This window comes from Streptopelia decaocto (assembly GCF_964273445.1).
Source record: "Streptopelia decaocto genome assembly, chromosome: 4".
Taxonomy (NCBI): Eukaryota; Metazoa; Chordata; class Aves; order Columbiformes; family Columbidae; genus Streptopelia; species Streptopelia decaocto.
Genome location: NC_138658.1, coordinates 40,691,747 through 40,711,637, shown reverse-complemented (window position 1 = coordinate 40,711,637; position 19,891 = coordinate 40,691,747). Strand labels below are relative to the sequence as shown.

At 35.5% G+C, this 19,891-nt stretch overlaps 1 protein-coding gene across 1 annotated transcript in view; it reads left to right on the top strand.

The window, feature by feature from the left end:
• Window positions 1–4,801: 4,801 nt before the first annotated feature.
• Window positions 4,802–19,891, top strand: part of GPM6A (glycoprotein M6A) — a gene marked incomplete at both ends in the record, with an annotated part of 107,770 nt that continues 92,680 nt past the window's right edge. The window contains one exon of the mRNA XM_082051805.1: window positions 4,802–4,838. Coding sequence (XP_081907931.1) covers window positions 4,802–4,838 — 37 coding nt within the window. The remainder of the gene's footprint in view (window positions 4,839–19,891) is intronic.

The following is a 19,891-nucleotide window of genomic DNA, read 5'->3' as shown; positions in this document are numbered from 1 at the left end:
GACCATCCTGCTATTTCTTTGATAACTACCTGTTCTAAACTGGTACTTTGTTCCTTTAGAATAATGTAATTTCCCCAGAAACATAATTTTGGGGAATTAGTAGAACTATACACAATCCCATCAATGGGATGAGCAACAATATTCTATCAATGCTACATTTTACCTTCTGCTTCCTTCCTTCCTCTCTTAACGTTTCATTTCACCACTAATTTGGATAATTTTTCATGTCATTAAGCATTTCTCATTTCCCTGAACACTTGTGTGAATGTCCGGCATGAGTTAAACTCTGAAATGGACCATGTGTTGTTTGTTAATTTTGATAAGTATCTTGTGAAGCTGTAAATAAGAAATGCACATCCCAGAACAGGCAATTAGACACATTGTGGAAGTCTTAAAGCTTCTCAGTGCTTCCTCTAAACTTACTCTTTTGGTATATTCCAAAAGTGAAATATCTTGTGCCCTGTGCCATCATTTTATAGTTGTATTTCTGTTTTGAATATAAAATAGAAATATTAATCATGGAGCACTCTAAATATCAAATTTGAGCATCCAGTTTTTCTTTTTTTTTTTTTATCTGTGAACATTTTACAGATTTCCATAATCTGCCTAATTTTCATAAAATAATTACTGCATTTGTGTCTATATTAGTGTTCTGGTGAGTTCAGGAGTGAGCTTTTGAAGTCAATGTCCCAGTTTTCCCCACCTGCTGTATGCTGGTTTATATTACAGAACATTCTCTAAGAACAGAGGTGGTTATTCTTATAATCAAACCAGAACATGCTTTCAAGAGGTGCACCTTATACTGCCCCAGCCCCTAAAGGGCAGTCAGTCTGTGAGACCTTATGGGCATTAGTCCAATGTGAATTCCCCTGAAACACAAAGAACAGGTATTGCTTCATTCCCCAGGTCCATCACATCTTGTTCATGCAGTCCTAAGCAAAGCATTGCAACATAGCTGAGGTAATTCGAGCTGGTTTTTGATTTTTTCTTGCTCATTTATTGAGGTAGTAGTGTTAGCAACATTAATAACATTGTACTTTTAAATTAGGTATCAAGATATCGTTGTACCACAACATTATCATTATTATCTAGTTGAAAATCAATAGGATGGAAGGATGGAGTGGTGAACTGATTTGAAGACCACACCAAACTGGGAGTAAAAGTCTGGTGTCTTGCTGTTTAAAGCTGCAAGTGCTCAACCACAATTCATAATATCATAATGGACACCAGGGGATCTGTTAATGTTATCAACTTCTAATTATTCTCTTGATTAACTGTTTATTTAGTCTCATTAGACAGTTGCATGTTCTGTCTTGCCTTGCCATTTACAAACGGTGTGGTTGTCCAATGATCACTTGCACCAATAATCTCATCATCTCATCTCAAGAGGGAGTTTTAGACAATCACATGTAGTTCCTACTAAAATATTTTTTTTTTTCTGTGGCAGAAATGTGCTCAGAAAGGGCAGGTTCACAGCTTGGGTAGTTTCTGGGTATGGCTTTAACGGAAGGAGCTTGTGCGTAACTGGTGGTAAATACATTTCACAGTATGCAGAAGAAGGAAAGCCCCTATGGTTGCTGCTTAGAAAAATCACATAAAGTTGGCACTTTCTGACTTTGTTTATTACTCTTCTTAATACTTGCAGAGCTTTCCTGTTGTTTGATTTTAGGGATAACACCTATTCATAATTTCATCTTGGAGTAGCTTTTAAAGAATCATCTAGGAGGCAGATTTCTGTCTCAACATTAATATGTTAATAAAATGCAGTTAAATATGGCAGAAGCTGACATAAATTCTCTCTCACATCCTCTCTTGCACATGCTCATACAGGAGCTGTGAATTAATGGCCAGTTAATAGCACCTGAAACTAATCAGCATCCTCTTAAGAAGGAGCTTTGACACTTGTGTAGTTTGGAGAAGTTGGTGTTTATCAGGAGTCCCTATTAATACCTTTATGGCAATAATATCCATGCAGAAAAATAGATCATTGCAAGGGGTCAGGGGGAAGCTCAAAGCCATTGTTTGGCAATGCCGTATTTTGCTTCACCAGTTACTGTTATTTCATCTTAACCTTTGACATAAGATTGTAGGCTTTTTAGGAAGCTAGAAGTCCTGTCATTAAAATGAAGGCTTGTGTAAACCTGATGTGAAAATGACCATAGTGGGGACTAGGCCAAGGATACACTCAGCCCAACATCTCATATATTTGTGTACAAAAGCATAAGTAATATAACAAGAAAATAAAACTTTTACACTACATATTCCTGACTCTCCAATAATTTGGAGCTTGGGAACTCCTGATTCAGAGGTACATCTTCATATCCATGACTCACTGTGATTCAGTTTCTCCTTGCTGCTGTTTTGTTTTGTTTTCTTCCCCTCTACAAGGCCCTTCTGTAACAATTTCCACAGCTTAATTACACATTGTATACTGTGCTCTTGCTTTCTTCTGAGTCTACTTTCTTTGCAGCCCCCCCCCTGTACTGAACAAGTTTCTTATTCAGCTTTCTTTTGTCACTCATTATTGTACAATCTTTATTGTATCCTCTCCCAGCTATCTCTTTCCAGCCATTTTTTTTTTTTAGATACTTTTTATATTTGAAATAAAGTTTGCATGATTGTTTCAAGTAATGAGGTCATTTGGTATTGCATGCAACCTATAGATTCCTTTGTTGCAAATATCCCTGTCAAAGAGGTTGGTTATCTCACATATTTGGTGCTATCAAGGAAAAAAATAAAAGTGTAGAAGCAATTGTCACACTAAGTAAAATGTTTGCCAGACACTTTTTAAAATATGAAGATTTATTAATGCTTATGTAAGAAAATGCTTTGGAAAAAAAGTATTACAGAGGAGACTTACACAGGAAATCTTCTGTTTTGAAAGAAATATTCCTTTAAAAAAAATTCTGACTGAAGGAATAATTCCTAGAAAGATGGAAGACACTTAGATGCTATGATGTCACAGCACTTCCATGTCTGTAGGAAGTCTTGATGTGTTGATTTTGAAACGATCAGTTAGATCTGAGAACTAAAAAACCTGATTATTGTTTTTCAGTTATTCCAGAAAACAGAGTCCTAGAAAGGTGAATTAAAAAGGAAAAAAGGAGTAGGAAATACATTGGGTAACTAAATAAATGTGCGTTCAGTTATTCAATTATATATAAAAATTGTATCCTCTGTATCCTTCATCTATAAAATATATACCGGTATGAACCAGATTTGAAAAGATTTATATACAAACTGTGTTTTAAAAAAAATACAACCCCAAAAACCAGCAGCCCCCCAAACATGAGAGAGACAACAACAGCATAAAAAAAACGCAATGAACCAAACAAACAAAAAAAAAACCACCAAAAAAAAAACACCAAAAAAACCCCAGACAAACAAAAGAACCCTGACCAGCCAAACAAAACAAACTCAAACCAACTTTATTCTTGTTTTGGGGACTTAGACGGCAGCACTAGGTCAATCTATTTAGATATCATAAAATAAATGGATGAGCTAGTTATAATTTATATGTAAACACAAATAAGCTTTAGTCACTGTTTTCCCTAGAAGGATGAGAAGTGAAAACTGTAAAGAAAAATTTGACTTGTTCCAATTTCACTTTTGGTGAAATTATGAGTCTTAAAATGATGTTACATTCTACTCTGTAGACCAAGGTACAAAGATGGTAATTTATTGCTAGACTGCAGCATCCAATTTGCATTCCAAATCAGACTGCAGAGCTCCCCAAATGAGTAGGTGCCCTCACAATGTATTTAACCTGTGCTTTTCCTGAGTAAATTCCTAACAGTATGCATGTTTGTACATGCTTCCTCACATACATACCCACATGTGCTGCTTCACCATTTTAAGACAGTCACTGTTTCTTTTCATAGGGATTTCAAGTGTACAGTCCATTTTGGATATTAGCAATCAGAAAAAAAAATGATGCAAGTACTGTTTTATAACTCTGAACTGCTCCTAAATTCCTATTTGCTGTGGCACTGACAGATAATATGTAGGGTGCATATAATTTGCAGTTATTAATGTCACATATGAAATTGTGCTTGTATGTGTCTATGAATACACAGTTGCATACAAAATAGTACTGTTATAAATCTGTTTTTGAGAATATTATAGGGGTAATAGCGTATATCTGTTTTTAGTTCCAGATGATACAGATATATGAGAATGAAGGAAATGAAGAATCATATTATTCTTAAATGTGCTGATACAGAAGGAGGGGGAAGGGGGGGGCAGGAGGGGGAGAGAGAGAGAAGGAATACAGCATAAAGAACCCACAGGCATCTGGGCTTTCCCACTTCAGTAGCAAATAGGGGGAATTATGGGTTGGTGGTCTGTTTCCCGTTAGGAGGACACCCCTCCATCTGTTTTCAGTACAGCCTGTTTCCAATTTAAAACACAGTTTTCAATACAAACCTCAATTTCTTTTCTTCATTTTATGTGCAAAGTGAGCCTTATGAATCCGTGTCATTGCCATAAGGGCTCAGACCAAATTTTCCCCCAAAATTCACAGGCTGTTCATTTGAATACCTGCTTACAGTGGTACACAATGGGCAGCTTTGAGAAGAAAAATTGATAATCTTCACGGAAGAGTAATTTGAATGAAATTACACTTGACAGCCTGTCTCCAAGCAAACAAGGAGAGTGAGGGAGCCTTAGCTAAGCTCTGAGGACTTGCCTAAGCCTCTGCTGTTGGAGCTTCCCAGGGAAAAAAAAATCCACACTTTTTCCTGCATCTGACTGAAGCTTTTGATTAATTCTCTGTAGCTGTTTCTAGTGAAGAAAGGTAGCCATGGAAGAGAATATGGAAGAGGGACAAACACAGAAAGGTATTGTGATAAAATTGCTTTCTTTTTTGCAATGAGAGTATTATTTTGCAGTTCCTTGTTTGCTTTAGCAGCATGCTGTAATGTTACTGAATATCCTTATGTGGCATATGGGGAAAGATTTTTTTTTTCTTTCATACCATTTACTTCATTTATCTCTCTGCAATAGCACCTAGCATTAATATAGTGACTGTCATCTGATATCTAGCCTTAAAAGAACCTAAATAGCAAATTTTACATCTATACTAATAATATTGCAAGCATTTAATGCAGCCTGCTTCCCGACCAGTCTTTGTTAACATTCCATTTATTTCATGTTTTCACGCTTGTCTAGCTGGGTCAAGGGAGTCTAGTGTGAACTATGAGAGAGCTACTCACACAATATTTGGAGCCAGTTGCAGTTGGATATCTAACAATATAGCCAGTATTTACACCTTGAATAAGAGTCCAGACTGAACAAAGACATGGGGTGTATTTTTTTAATTATTTAGGCAGTATTGAAATATCCCTCTGCTTTTTTTCCACTTCTGTTTTGCAAAGTGTTGAAGCAGCCTTGCTATAGTTCTCATATTTGTATTGTACAGATTTGCATTTTGCCAAAATTTGTTTGCACATTGCAGCTGAAATTGCTTTAGCAAGATGTACACAGCAAGTGTAGAGCATTTCTGTTTCACTGTTTCTGTTCAAGTTGAAAATAACTGAAAATGATGGGATGTGTTAGCACTTAAAGGTGCAACTGGATATTATTGCAGACTGTTTATTAATTTGTGGGTCTCTAAGAAATATAGTGGTTTTCATCTTTTCACTTAAGTGTTATTCTCTACAAGTAACATTACAGTAGTGAAAGGAATCAAGGTTTCTTCTCTTTATTGCAAGCAGAAAGTGTAATCTTAGTGAATATTTACTACATTACATAATGTGTATTTTTCATTTTGCATTTATTTTTAATTCACTTCCATTTTTGAGGAGGATTTAGGAACTTGCCAAATAATTTAATATAAGTTGCCTGTAAAGGCATATTTTTCTGCACTGATGCCATATTCTGTTTTTCCACTCCCTGATCAATCTGCGTTCTACATGTAAATGTCACTCTTTCTCATTATAAGTGACCCATTTAGACAGAATGCAGCTTTGTATTGTTTATGGTCTTGACTGGATTTAGATGCAGGGTAGGTAGTCATGAGAAGACTAAAGGAGTATATATATGTTCCCGCTCTGTGTGTATACATACTTATGTTTATAGATAAATAGATTAGTATCTGGTTGGTGATTTCAGCAGTTTCTTCAGTTGAATTTCGTTATTTGCAAATGGCAGAAATAATGAGAAAGTACAAGACAGTTTGTCTTTTTTTTCCTAAATGTAAAGTCAATGCCTTTATTGTATGGTTCAAATTAATTAGTGTAATGCCTTTATTGTATGGTTCAAATTAATTAGTGTGTTTTACATTCAGAAATTGATGACATTAGTTTTTTTAAAGTCTGAAATGCATTTTTTTTTCCTGCTTAAAACAAGTGAGTTAAACTGTTTGACCACTGAATCAATATACTTCATTGTTACTGAATGATATTGACTGAAGGAACAGTGGGAAATGCAAATCTTTAAATTCTTATTAGAGAGAATAAATCAGAAAAAAGTGAATTATTTTATTTATTAAAAGAACATTGATAAACTGTGTCCTCATTGTTCATATGATAAGCAGCTGAATGACCAATCACCACTCAAAATTGTGTGATTAATAGTGTAATTACAACAGCTAACACTACTTACCTCCTACCCCCCATTTACAATGCCATGTGTTCAGCCTTTTTTCCCTTTAGTGGTACCCAGCTGTCACCACAGACAGTGACAGGAGAATGTTAAGAGCTTGCAAATTATATGTATTTTTCCTCATTGCTGTGGAAGGGGATGCTGCTTAGTTGCTGTGACCATACCTGTGAACCTGTCACTTCAACCTGTTGTGTTCACACTTTGGATCACAAGAACTTTAAAAATGTATTTAGACTTTGAAGAAAATTTGCAATGCAGGAGGAAAATGAAAAAATGTTTTCATTTTTTAATTTATTTTGAGTGCTTGAATGCAGATTTTGGAATTGTAGTATAGGGATGATTATGAAATCGTGGGTCTCTCTAAGGTTTGGACTTTACATTTGAAAAATATGGGCTGTTACTAGTGTGATTTGATACTTCTCTTTCATAGTTCCTGGTGTGTGGGTTGGGTTTTTTGTTTCTTTGTTTGGTTTTGTTTGTTGTTTTTTTTGGTTGGTTGGTTTTTCCTTTCATTTAGAATATTCTGTTTAAGTGTTTAATTGATACCCATAGTATAGTTCCAGGTCATCTGGACTAGCTTTTCTAAGCGTAGTATCCCAGCAACTATAATATATTCTGATTTTTGTCCTCCTGCCACCTCGACTGGAACTGTTTCTTTATTTCTTTCTCCTCTGCTTTCCACAAAATCGATGGGAGTATAAATTGTCACTGCTTATCAGCTCCTGTGCTCTTCACACCAGATGCTTTGAACCTCCCACTGAACAGCATTACGTCTTGCTTGCAGCCATGATGGAAGTGAATAGTTTTATATTGATGCATTTCATAAATACAATAAAGATAGCTTTAGTAAGAGGCTTGCACATTTGGAAGTCTTGTTATTTTAGAGAATTTTATGTGATAGTATATTAATAAGTGTAAACATAATTCTTACCACTGTCGTTCCAAACAATGACCTTCTGCCTTACATTATCTCTGTACATTTTAGCATTTAACACAATTTGTTTGTGGCTGTATCTTGTAAAATTGTCAGCAGGGAAATATATTACATCTGTTTTCCAAAAATAATTAATTACTAGGAACTGTATAGTTCAAAGTAATGATTAGAAAGCATAAATGGACAACTCCCCTCCCTCTCTCCTTCCCTCCTTACTTTCCTTCCCCCCTTCCTCCCCAGTTTTCTTTCTATTGACCTTGGAAAGTGTGTTTGTGTGTGTTTTTTTTTTCTTGGCATCAGCACCCTTAAACATTGTAAATTGAGATAAGGCTGCTGTCCAGCAGTTTTCTTATGTAAAGCTGTAAAAAACGAAAGTAAGAATAAACTGTATTAATTTTCTCTTTTAAAGTATTGGAACACTTGCTTTTCCCCCTTTTTTTCCTTGACATATTTCCTTTGCTTGCAAGTTGGTAGAGGTTGGGGAGGACATTTCAAAGGTATTTGCTACTCAGCTGTCTGTAGCTGTCCAAGAGCTGAAAGTATGTAGAAAATCTGGCTGAAATGTAAGCTACATGTGAACACTAAAGTGTATTCTAACAAAGTAAAAGGTCATAACATCTCAGAAATATCAACTTGTTCACAATCTCTGTAATACTAGCATTATGCTACATGCCTAAAAGTGTATCATACTGAGTGCTTTGATTGCCAATTTGTTGTCTGGAAAACCTGGGATAACCAAAGCCTGTAATTTATTTGATTGGTTTATTTTTCAAAAATGATCAGCTCCACTTAGAAGCAGAAGGTTCACTGATGTCTTTAGGGATGCATGCTAATTTTGAAAACCTCATGAATAAATTTGCATGTGTCAGTGGTGGATTTCAACTGCCGGTGTTTGAAAGACAATGACGTCAAACAGCTTTGCTATGTAGAAACATATATCTGTCCAGTTCCTGCAGAACAGGTCTTCTCTCCATGAAAACACTGAGATTGCAACCATGTCCCCAACCCCAGCCACTCATCCCAATAGAAGACTTTTCAGAGGGCAGGTGCTGTAATTTTTTCCTTTGTGCAGGACTTGGCACAGTGGAATTTAGGATTATTCTCACCACGTATCTCCTTTAGAAGAAAGGAGCAAGACATACTTATATGATTTGCACTAAATTGTAGATAAAAATGCCTTTTTTATGGTTCATCCATAACTTCATTTTGTAGTTAAAATTATTTTATAAACTCTGAGCATGGATGGAGCATCTGTGTTTGTACCGCATCAAACATGAGAAAGAGCTAATTTTACTTTAGCTTTATTGGCTGTAGTATACCTAACAAAAATAGATAAGGTTCCACTGGTACAACAGCAAAAAATACAGATTATTGTGAAAAGAAATGGCTGAATACTAGAAATAATGAGTTAGTATTTGATTTGCATTAGTGATTTAAGTGCACATGCAGCCTATTATTAAAGCTTTTTCATTTTTTCTACAGCATGCCAGTAAAGGAAACTTTTAAGCAGAGTTTTAGAAGAAATTCATAAGGAGTCTAGGATGCTATCACTAGGATGCTACACACAGCCTCTGCTTCAGCCATGAGAGGCTGAATTGCTTCCACTTACTTCAGTAACTTTTGGGAAATGGCAGACTCTGAGTTAGTAGGATTCTATAGGCCAGGTGAAAGTGATTTTTATTTCATATTAAGAAGTAAACCAACAGTAAAATAGCCAAAGCATTGCTGGCATCCTTTGCAGTTTTGGTCTTCTAAATCTTTTTATCTGCCTCTAAACAAGAACAGTTGTCCCGTTTCTTAATTGACTGTTGTTAGAAAGTTGGTTAAAATACAAATGAGGACATCTCAATATTTTTCACTTGTAAATAAAGCTGAAGAGTTAGTTTCTGTTCTTTAATGTAAATGAAGTGGTAAGCGTGAACCGTGCTTGTACTTTCAGTTAGATCTTTTAATGTAGTTAGTACTCTATCTAGTCTTATAGAACTCTTGCATTACAATACATTTTGTAAGTTGGAAACAGCTTTTAAATTTGGCCTTGTAAGTAAGAAGTAGCAGACGTTTGCTGGCTGATATTCTTCATACAAAACCTGGATTTGCAATGCTTGATTCTTAAAGAAAACATGATAGGCAGAGGTCAATCTCTATTTCCTTTGGGAATATATTTTCATTTTCACTCTTTGTTCCTTCAGAGCAGAATAGTCATAGCTTTCATCATGTTTATTATTGCCTATTCTTAAAAGTGTGTGTGTGTACTAAGTGTCAGATATAATAACTCACCTGACAATCAAAGTCACTAACAGAGGAAATAATTTCCCTTCATAATCAATGTTAAATATGGAAGTAAATTTTAACATCTGGCAAAGTATCTCACTATATTTCCTGCTTAATATTCATTAGTAGTTAATCAATAAGGTTTATTAAAGAAAAATGAAATAGTGTTCAACATGAATTTGAAGTTCATTATTCTAATATTGTAAGAGTTATTCTCATTTATGTAGTAACTACAGACTACCTTGCTTAGTATTCTTACATTAGGAGCAGTGAGTTACAGAGTTGCAATTTGAATTATTCAATACACTAGGCTTTTATTCACAGATAAACATGTAAGTAAATTTAGTCTTGCTTGCTTATTTAATCTGTAGCATTGAAATGTCTCTGTTAATAGTAGAAAACTTTGTATTTCTTAGAGGCTTAACAACATACTAGTCATAGGCATGAAAATCCAGCATTAATAGGACCTAATTATACTTTAAACTATATTCTTACACGGAAAAAAGTATTCCAGCTGCCCTAAGGCAGATGCAATCCTCAATTCGATGTGTGAGAATTTAAGTCTTCATGGTAATTTTGACATTTGTATGTCAATTTCATGAATAAGCTATTTTAGAAATAAGATGTTTCATAAGTAAGAGATGTGAATGCTTAGAAAAAAGCACTGACTACATTTAAAATGATTAATTTATACAAATTCTTGAAAAATACTGTCTCAAACCAGCAATATAAATGTATAAAAAGCTTTTTTTACAGTTAAAGAGGTGACAATATGTTTTTTCCTGCTAATAGTTTTATAGGGATGATGGCAGTCCAGTGCAGGGCAACGAAGATGGTTAAGGGAGTAGAACATCTCCCTTATGAGGAAATGCTGAGGGAGCTGGGGCTCTTTAGCTTGGAGGAGACTGAGGGGTGACGTTATTAATGTTTACAAATATATAAAGGGTGAGTGTCATGAGGATGGAGCCAGGCTCTTCTCGGTGACAACCAATGGTAGGACACGGTACAATGGGTTCAAACTGGAACACAAGAGGTTCCACTTAAATTTGAGAAGAAACTTCTCAGTGAGGGTATCAGAGCACTGGAACAGGCTGCCCAGGGGGGTTGTGGAGTCTCCTACTCTGGAGACATTCAAAACCCACCTGGACACCTTCCTGTGTAACCGCATCTAAGTGGTCCTGCTCCGGCAGGGGGATTGGACTAGATGATCTTCCAAGGTCCCTTCCAATCCCTAACATTCTGTGATTCTGTGATGATGAAAATAAAAAAGGAATAAGCAGTATACCTTGAAAGACCTTTGGAAGGGTTCAGAAGATTGAAATTGATACAGAAATAGATGAAGACAATATTAGAGTTAAAAGAATGAAAGATACTAGTATTTGGCCTTTCAGACGAGACCTATAGTGGGCCTTGATGGAAATGTTAGGAGTTTCTTTATAAATAAAATGTGTGTTTTAAGGTAGAGTGTTTTCAAATGGCTTCCAAACCTTTGTTTCAGTCTCTTAAGAAAAAAAAAAAATCTTAAGGTGTTGACATAATGTAATAAAGTTCAATAATTTTAAATTAAAAAGGCCCCACCTGAAATGTTAGTAATCTGACCAGAGTAGTACTAGATTGATATTTGTAGATTAATGTTGATAAATAAATCATTTGAGAAGTTTTACATAAAATGTTATTACAAGCATAAATTCAGATTATCTTTTTAAAACAGTGAATACGTAACTTAAACACATTTTTCACCCAAGTAAAACAGTAGTCACACCATGTTCATGACATATTGGTAATATTGTAATATTACTATGTTAATACTACTATGGTAATATTGTAACTTTGGGGAGTTTTTAACTATTTTGAAGTTACATATAGATGAGGGGAAGAGGGAGAGCAAGTTTGATTTTATCTTAAAAGCAATGAGAGGTAGGCAAGATTCTTGTAGCTGGAAAATGAAAGTATATCACTTAACGTTCATGGAAAAGCATTATCACAGTTGATCCATTGGCCACATTTCTCTGGTGAAAGAAGATGGTACTGTTAACCCTTGCTTAGCAAGGTGAGGTAGCCTGTGTGGGAGGTTCCACAGTGTAGTGGCACCCTCTACTACTGGTGAATCAGCTTAGCTTTCTTTATGTAATTAATCAAAGCCTGCCACCCCCTGATTTCCCACCAAATCTTCTCTCACTCTAGTAAGCTATATGCAATAGTAAGCAGCTGGCATAATTTTGAATCAAGCTTTCCACCTTCAAAGGGTTGTCTGCTCTGATATAACACAAGTTACTAACAGTACCTTTTCAATGCTTTGGGTCTTAATATTTACAGACTAGAATCTGCACATGGAAGTTGATGCTGTGGTAGGTTTCCCTAATATGACAAGGAGAATCTGGACTGTGGTGAGCAAGACATTGTGCAGACTGCTGAGGGAGAATCCTGTAAGTCTACACTGGAGGTGGAAGGCCACAGAAAAGTTAGCCCTGTTGGTAATTCTAATGTTCTTGTTCTATCAGTAAAAAGGTCTTAAGTCTTAAGACCATTCTTTAACATTTCCCATTAGTAAACATTTGCAGTTTTGGTTGGTTCTCTTTCTGATATCCTTTGAAAAAAAATAAAAAGTCCAGACTCCAAATATTATGGTGGCATGTGTCCCAAATAAACTTGTAGTCTCTTTGTTGGCTTATAGAAGTATGCTGCAGACATTAGTAAGCTTCCCATATTTCAGGTCTGCCTGGTCTTTTGGGAAAATTCAAGTTGTACATTTTGACCAGAAACCCCAAATGGCCCGAGAATATGATGTGGGAATTTATTGAACACCTTGAATTTCATGGCTTTCTAGGCATGCTGCCAAAGACATCTGCATGTAGCCTACTGGTAGATACTTCTCTGAACAACTTTCATATGTTGCTGTGGTTTGTGATAAGCCTTTGCTAATACTAACAGGTACTGCAAATTCTGAGATGTTCTTATTGGTTAAGGAGAATTAAATACATAGTTTGAGTAATATATAACAGAGTATCTACCCTTCCTAACAAAGTACAGGAGAATTAACATTTACTCATTCAAGAGACAGAAGAATATTCGTTCAAGATGAGACATACTCTTGAAAGATCAAAAGGAATCTGATGGGAGCATTTGTGAATTACCTTACTAACCATGAAATCATTCAATGGATGATTGCCTTCCCTGTTAGTGAATGGCAATGATAAGCTACAGTTTCCTTAACCTTTCCAGTAAATTAATCCTTGCCTTTTACTAGCTAAATACCACATTATGTCCTCATGCCATATGTACAAAGTGATTTATATTCAGCAACTTCTTGTTCTTCACTGGCCTGCTTGTTCTGTGACCTCTATGGTGAAGATTCCATTTCCAGCTACATATTTCTGCATAATTTCTTTGCTAGGTTCATGGAGCAACTTGGAGGCTGGATCTGGTCTGTGGGATGCTTATGTTTGATATGCTCCTTTTTTAATGGAGGAGGTGGGGAACAACTGAGCAGAAGGTGCTTCTGTCACTCAGAAGAGACAAATGCTCCTGTGCCCTGCCTGAGCACAATATTAAACAGGTCAAGTAGGTACAGTAGCAGAAAGGGGATACAGTAGCTGCTACTGGGTGCAGTGAGCCCAAATTCAACCTCTATAGCTGTTGGATTAGTCCATTGTGAAAAAACTTAATTGAACCAATGTCCATTAACAGATTTTGATTTTTAATAATAATGGTAAAATCGAGAGCATTTTTAATTCTATATATGGCAAAAAAGAGCTTAAAATATTTTAAAGGACAGTGTTCTTCATAAAGATTATGTACCAATAAAGCGCATGCATGTGAACTTATAGGGGTAGTAGTTTGCTAAGTCATTGTAAATAGTAACTCAGTGTGCATAACTGAAAATGAAAGTAAATGTTTGAAATTGCCTTGAGAAAGGGACAATTGACTACTGGTCACTGTGTTGTTCATAAAGGTATTAAATTACATTATTGCATGTTGTGTTATTGCTTTTTAAATTGAGTAGCTTTAGCATGAAGTGCTTACCACCTAACATGGTTTGCCTTTGTTTATGTCTTGTTGCTAAACCTAGAAAAGGAACCTACTTTTCTAACTGACTGACACAAATACAGTGACTTACTGTCTCATGAAGCAGTCTGAGTATGTTAGATATATAAAAAGCTTTTCCTACTTGTTATGATGCTTGAATACAGCAGTACCATTGTCTTCAGAGACTTTCTCAGCCTTCTAATTTCTTCCTGAGACACTGACTGCTGCTTCTCATCAACATACACTTTCCACATTATAAATAAGCATAACTATGCTTTCCATCTTGCCTTTCCTCTTGGTAGGAGTTTGAAGTTCCTTATAAACACTTGCAGGTTCTCTTTGTGGTTCTCATGCTATTCAATAGCATCTAATCACCATTTACTTAACAAGGTGGCTGAACTAGATATAAAGGAAACACTATCTTATTTTGCAAGTGTTCATAATTAGCTTGAGATCTACTCCTTTGAGCCATAAATCTTCTATTTAGTCTTGACTATATTTGCTACAAAATACTTCCCTTTTTCTGGAAAATTCATAGTCCTAGTAGTGTACTAAGGACAACTTTCATTCACACTAACCACCAATGCTGTGGAAATGAGTAGGATATGCTTGTAAATGTATATATTACTCTTGATTTTAGGTTAATATAATGCTTCTAAAATTACAGACATAAGTAACTTCAAAATCTGGAAAATCAATGACCAAGGCTCTGATCTTGCAAAGATTTACATGTATGTATTTGATGTCATGCACTGTGAGTAATCACATTGGCTATATAACAGTTATTCACATAAGCAAAAAGGAAGCACATGCACAGTCTTTAAGATTAAGACCTAACAATGCCATGGAGTAATTTGCGTGTAGCTGTCAGGTTTTTGGCAGGAAATCTGTGAGAGAATATGATGATGCAATTTAATGATCTGAGAGGAGAGTGGAAAGAAGGTTGAATGGAGATTATCAGTTGTCTTCTTTTGTTTGTTTGTTTTGCATGGTATTACAGTAGATTAATATGCCTTGAGGTCTCCTGTGGCTGTCTGCAGGTTCCAATAAATGATTATTAATTTTTTCTTGTCTGTTTTAATTTTTAAGGGTTTTTGTTTGTGTTTTCCTTTGAACTAATAGAATTTGTATTCACACTTGGACAGGGTATACTGTACCTTCTAGTGGTACTGAAATATTTTGTTAGTGTGTCTTGTTCACATACTTAAGCCAAGCTGATCATCAAATTTGCTGTGCAGATGGAATTTTCCCCTAGGCAGGGTACTAGTGACCTTCTCTTTACCTTTTCTCTGCAACATGATCGTGGTCTGCTTTCTTAGATTATCTAGGACTTTAATTCCATTAAAATCCTGCTGCCAGTGCAAAGTCTAGCACTGGTATTATCCTTCTTGCTGTCCTGTTGTAACAAACTACAGGTCAGAATTTTTATTTTTTAATGCAGATCTGAAGCAGCATGTTGGTTAGTGGCCTGTGGTTTGTAGGGTAGAGTGGAATGGATATTTGATAAATCCTTCTGAACTGAGGGTCTATTACAAGGCTTTCTGCTATTACGAGGTTCTGGACCCTGACAATGTCCAGTGTGAACAAAGTAGATGGGCTTTTGATTCTGAGATTTTTGCCATATAAACTGTGCTGTTTAAAATCATTAAGGGAAAAAAGATACTATTGTCAGATATGTATAGAGTTTACAGGAGTATCTTCCAGTTTTATAATAACTATCTATCATACAGGTAAAATTAATCATAAAGGTGCATATCACTGTGACCATCCTAAGAGTTTAGTAAAACTTGTATACTACAACCACACCCACACCATGTGGCACAAAAGCCAGAAAATAAAAAGTAAATTTATTTCAGCTGTTCAACAGCATATGCAGGCTACCATTTCTCAAAGATAGAATCATAGAATCATTTTGGTTGGAAGAGACCCTCAAGATCTTCAAGTTCAACCATAACCTATATCTAGAACTAAACCATTTATCTAAGAACCTTATCTACATGTCTTTTAAATGTCTCCAGGGGTGGTGACTCCACCACTTCCCTGGGCAGCCTGTTCCACTGCTTCACAACACTTTCCATGAAAAAATGTTTCCTAATATCCAATCTGAACCTTCCCTGGCAATGTCATATTGCAAAATTATTCTAGATTTATGACCATTGTTCACTAGTGAAAACAATGGAGTAATTATAACCTGGCAGTGAGTAGGTCTTTTAGGTCAGTTGTGTTTATGCTAATGGTTCAGACAAGATATTTTTCTCCTCCCTCCCCATCTGGTCCCGTCATTAAATATCGAAAACACAGGAGAACCTGTTATGGACAGTTCGGGTCTCTTACCAGCTTTATAGATGTGTGTGCATATGGGGGACTTATGCTGTTCATATTTTCTTTATGTTCATCTGTTACACATGTCAAAACCATCTGTTTGGCCTATGCTTCCAGCAGGTATCCTTCTGTTATTACCTGTCCTATCCCCTTCTAGAAGATAAAAACATGTACTTTTTTACATACTTATGGACAGCCTTAACTTCTAACATCCAAATCAGGCACCTCTGCCTTTATTGAATGTGACTGGGATACACAGATTTGAAGACTTCAAAGTACCTGTAGCAAGGTGTGTGTGTATTTTGTGAATATTATATATGACCAAAAAGCTGAAATATCTTGTTATTTCTTGACAGAAGAGTACAATTATGCCCATGCCTGGACAGTTTTAACCCACAGTTATACTTAGTTGTCTGTCTTGATTTATTTCTCATATTGTTTTAATTTTATTATTATCTTTTAACGTAGACTCAACTAGATTTGATGTAGCTGCTGCAGTTGCTGAATCTTGCAATACCCTCTGGGATCTCCTTTTTCTTTTGGTTGTTCTTGCCCATATAATTCCTGATCTTTTCTGAGTGTGTACCAAACTCAAGCTCTAATGGTGGACTGTCTGCTACTAGAGATCTGAAAGTTCTGCCACTCAGGAATCTCTGATCTGTAATCATTCTTCTAATCTAATATCCTCACAAGGCAATAGACTTCAGTGTTGCTACAGAATGTGGTTGTTTTATATCTAAAGGGATAATTTTACTAGGCTTTTTGTAGCACTTCAGGGACAATGAATTGCACAATGGCCCAGATGTAACAAGTAATATAAGAGTAGCAGTCATTAAACTAAATTATTACAGTCATCGTCACTGTCCTTAATCTGTTACGTTTTCTTTTTTTTTCCATAGCAACCCCAGTGTGATAAACAGTATAATTTAAAAGCTTCCCTACAGAAATGTGATGAGGAATAATTTGGCTAGGGGTAGTAGTGGGTAATAATGCAGCAGAGTGTTTTCAGGTAGGCATGGTCATAAATTCTGTAATAAATTAAGCTAGCATGTACTAAAATATGGAATACTTCATGGAATGAATGTATTGAAACACATTTGCTCATTGTAAGTAGGAAAGCATGTTAGAAACCTCCATGGCAATTTGTTCACTATTGTCAGAATATGAAAAAACTTTCCATATTTTTCATTTTAATGACATTATGTAAAAAGAGGGCAATTACATTTGCTTTATGCAATTGCATTGACTGTTTGTTTTTATTCTCTGTCCATATGACTCATTTCATGAAGTTGTTTGCTTTTCCTTTGTTAAGAAAAATTAAAGAAACACTAACCTCTTTTCTGAGTGGTTTTTATGGTTGTTGGCGGAGAACAGCAGTTGCTCTGTCAGTGTCACAGTGTTTATTTTAATCTCTGAATTAATTTTCTTGGTTGCTAGGCAATTCTACTTCATAGTTTTAATGAAAATGACTAATTCTGGGTGCTCTCATTTCAGAATATGCCATCATTTGCTTTAAAACTGAAAGTAGATTTCTCTGTTAAATAATGCTTGACAAATACTCTTGTCAGTGTACAATTTTATGACTACAGCTAATAAAATATCCACATTTCCAGTCCTGTATTTCTTGCACATTCCAACAAATCCATTGTAAATCTAAGCTATTCAATACAGGAAGAACTGAGCTTTTATGTGTATGTGGAAGGTAAATATCTGCTCTAATGTCTGACATTTTAGACAATTTTAAAGGCAGCTTATAGAACCGGTTATGTATTATGTATTTGGAGCTGCTATCAGTTATGTCTTTTTACATCCTCAGTGGCAATGGTGTAATAAGTGCTATGTATCTCAGTTACTCAGATTGCAGATGCATTCAGCAGGTCTTGCTTATTAGCAGTGCAGAGAAGTTCAAAAATAGGTATGAATATTCAAAGTAGTAATAACCATATTATTAAAGAAAACATCTTAACAGTCTGTAGCTCTAGAACTGGTTTTATACTGGAAAAAACATAATATAATTCAATCTTTTTTTCTGCTATTTCAATACTATTCCTATTTGGGGACAAATATAAAGGAAAAGGAACTTCAAATGAAACTTCATAGGTTCCTCAGTATCAGGGTAGTGCAGAAGCACAGGCCTTTTTTATTTTGTTGATATCAGCTATACTTTCATTTCTTCAGAACTATCAGCTGGTCAAATACTGTCCTTTAGCTTGCTATCTCAATTCCACTGTTATTTTTCCGTGCTGGTGAACTGCATGGCTTGGAAATGAATGAAATCCATCCTCCTCCTTTGTACTAGAGGAGCATCCCGTGAGCCATAGTGCCACTGATGTACCCTATTAGGCTATCTGCTCCTGACATTAGTTGAAGGTTTATCAGCTCAGCTTCTTAGCCCTGAGCACCATTCTGCATGCTTAATTGCTCTTTATTTTCCTTCTCCCTAGTTTATAGTAAACTCGCCTTCCTGATAGTGGCCACCTTTTTGGTACAGTTAGTACACTGAGGGCCACAGCTGATTTGGTTTATCTGAATAATTTGTTGCAGTCAAAAAGCTAAATAGTGAGTCTAATTTTGTCCAGTTCAAAGACATAATGTGTTATCCAGATAGGAGACTGTGAATGCAATGTATTTTAATAATTATGTATTAAGACATAGTCTTCGCAGGATCTATTAATGCAACTAGTCTCTGGCAAAATCTGATGTTGGTGTTAGCTAAGCACCAATACTGTGCTCTTTTGGAGCTTTCTAGTTGGATTTGAGAGAAAGCAAACTTAAAAAATCGCACAAGTTTTTTAAAGATTTTTTTTTTTTTCAAAAGAATGTGGGGTGGCGGGGAAATAGATTATTCAGCTGCATTCCTCACAGAATGATGTGCTTTTATTCTCTTGATTTTTATATACGGGCTATTAATAATAAGGTGGGTAGACAGCCAGAATGTTTGCAACTGTAATGATAATGCACAATGAAACTAAGCAGTTGGGTCATTTGTATTCACTATGTACTTGGGAAACCTCACTTTTTGTAAATGAGAGGTGTGTTATGCAGCCAAAATTCTTAAGATTATATTCAGGTTAGTGAGCTCTTCCAGCTCATCTTAATCTATTTTACCACTTAAAGAAAGCAGTACTGAGAAGATTGTTTTCAATTTGTGAAACTGAGTTATGAAACTCCTGCAACAGAAGCATAAATATGTTAACGTGGATGAAAGTAAACCTGTAGGGGATATGAAATAAATTTCTTAATGAACACATGCCTGGTTCTGTGAGGCAGAACACTTGTATAAGCTGGTAGTAAAAACAACTGCTCTACTGTAACAGCTTTACCAAATACCAAAAATTGCCTTTCAACAAATAGTGTAAAACAACAAAAAAAATTCCTGCCAAAGACCTTCCCAAAGTAATTCCAGTAGTCTGCAGCTTCAGTAGGCACAAACGTTGGACCTGTGTCCAATACATGAGTGCACAGTTTACAAAAGGAAATATGTCACAGCAATAATTTGCATTTTGCTTGGTTATTCTGAGGAATGAAATTGTTATGAAATAGTGAAGTTATCAAAAGTTTGCATTAAAAAGTAAGCTCTTCTTTCAGTCAGTATTTTATTAGTTACCATTTTAGACATGGCATTTTTTTGAAATTATTAGGATATCATTTAAGATTCTGGACAGAGATATGAAAGATCTGAAACTGATTATCTACGTCACTTACATTTTCCAATTTGACCTACAGAAATTATTA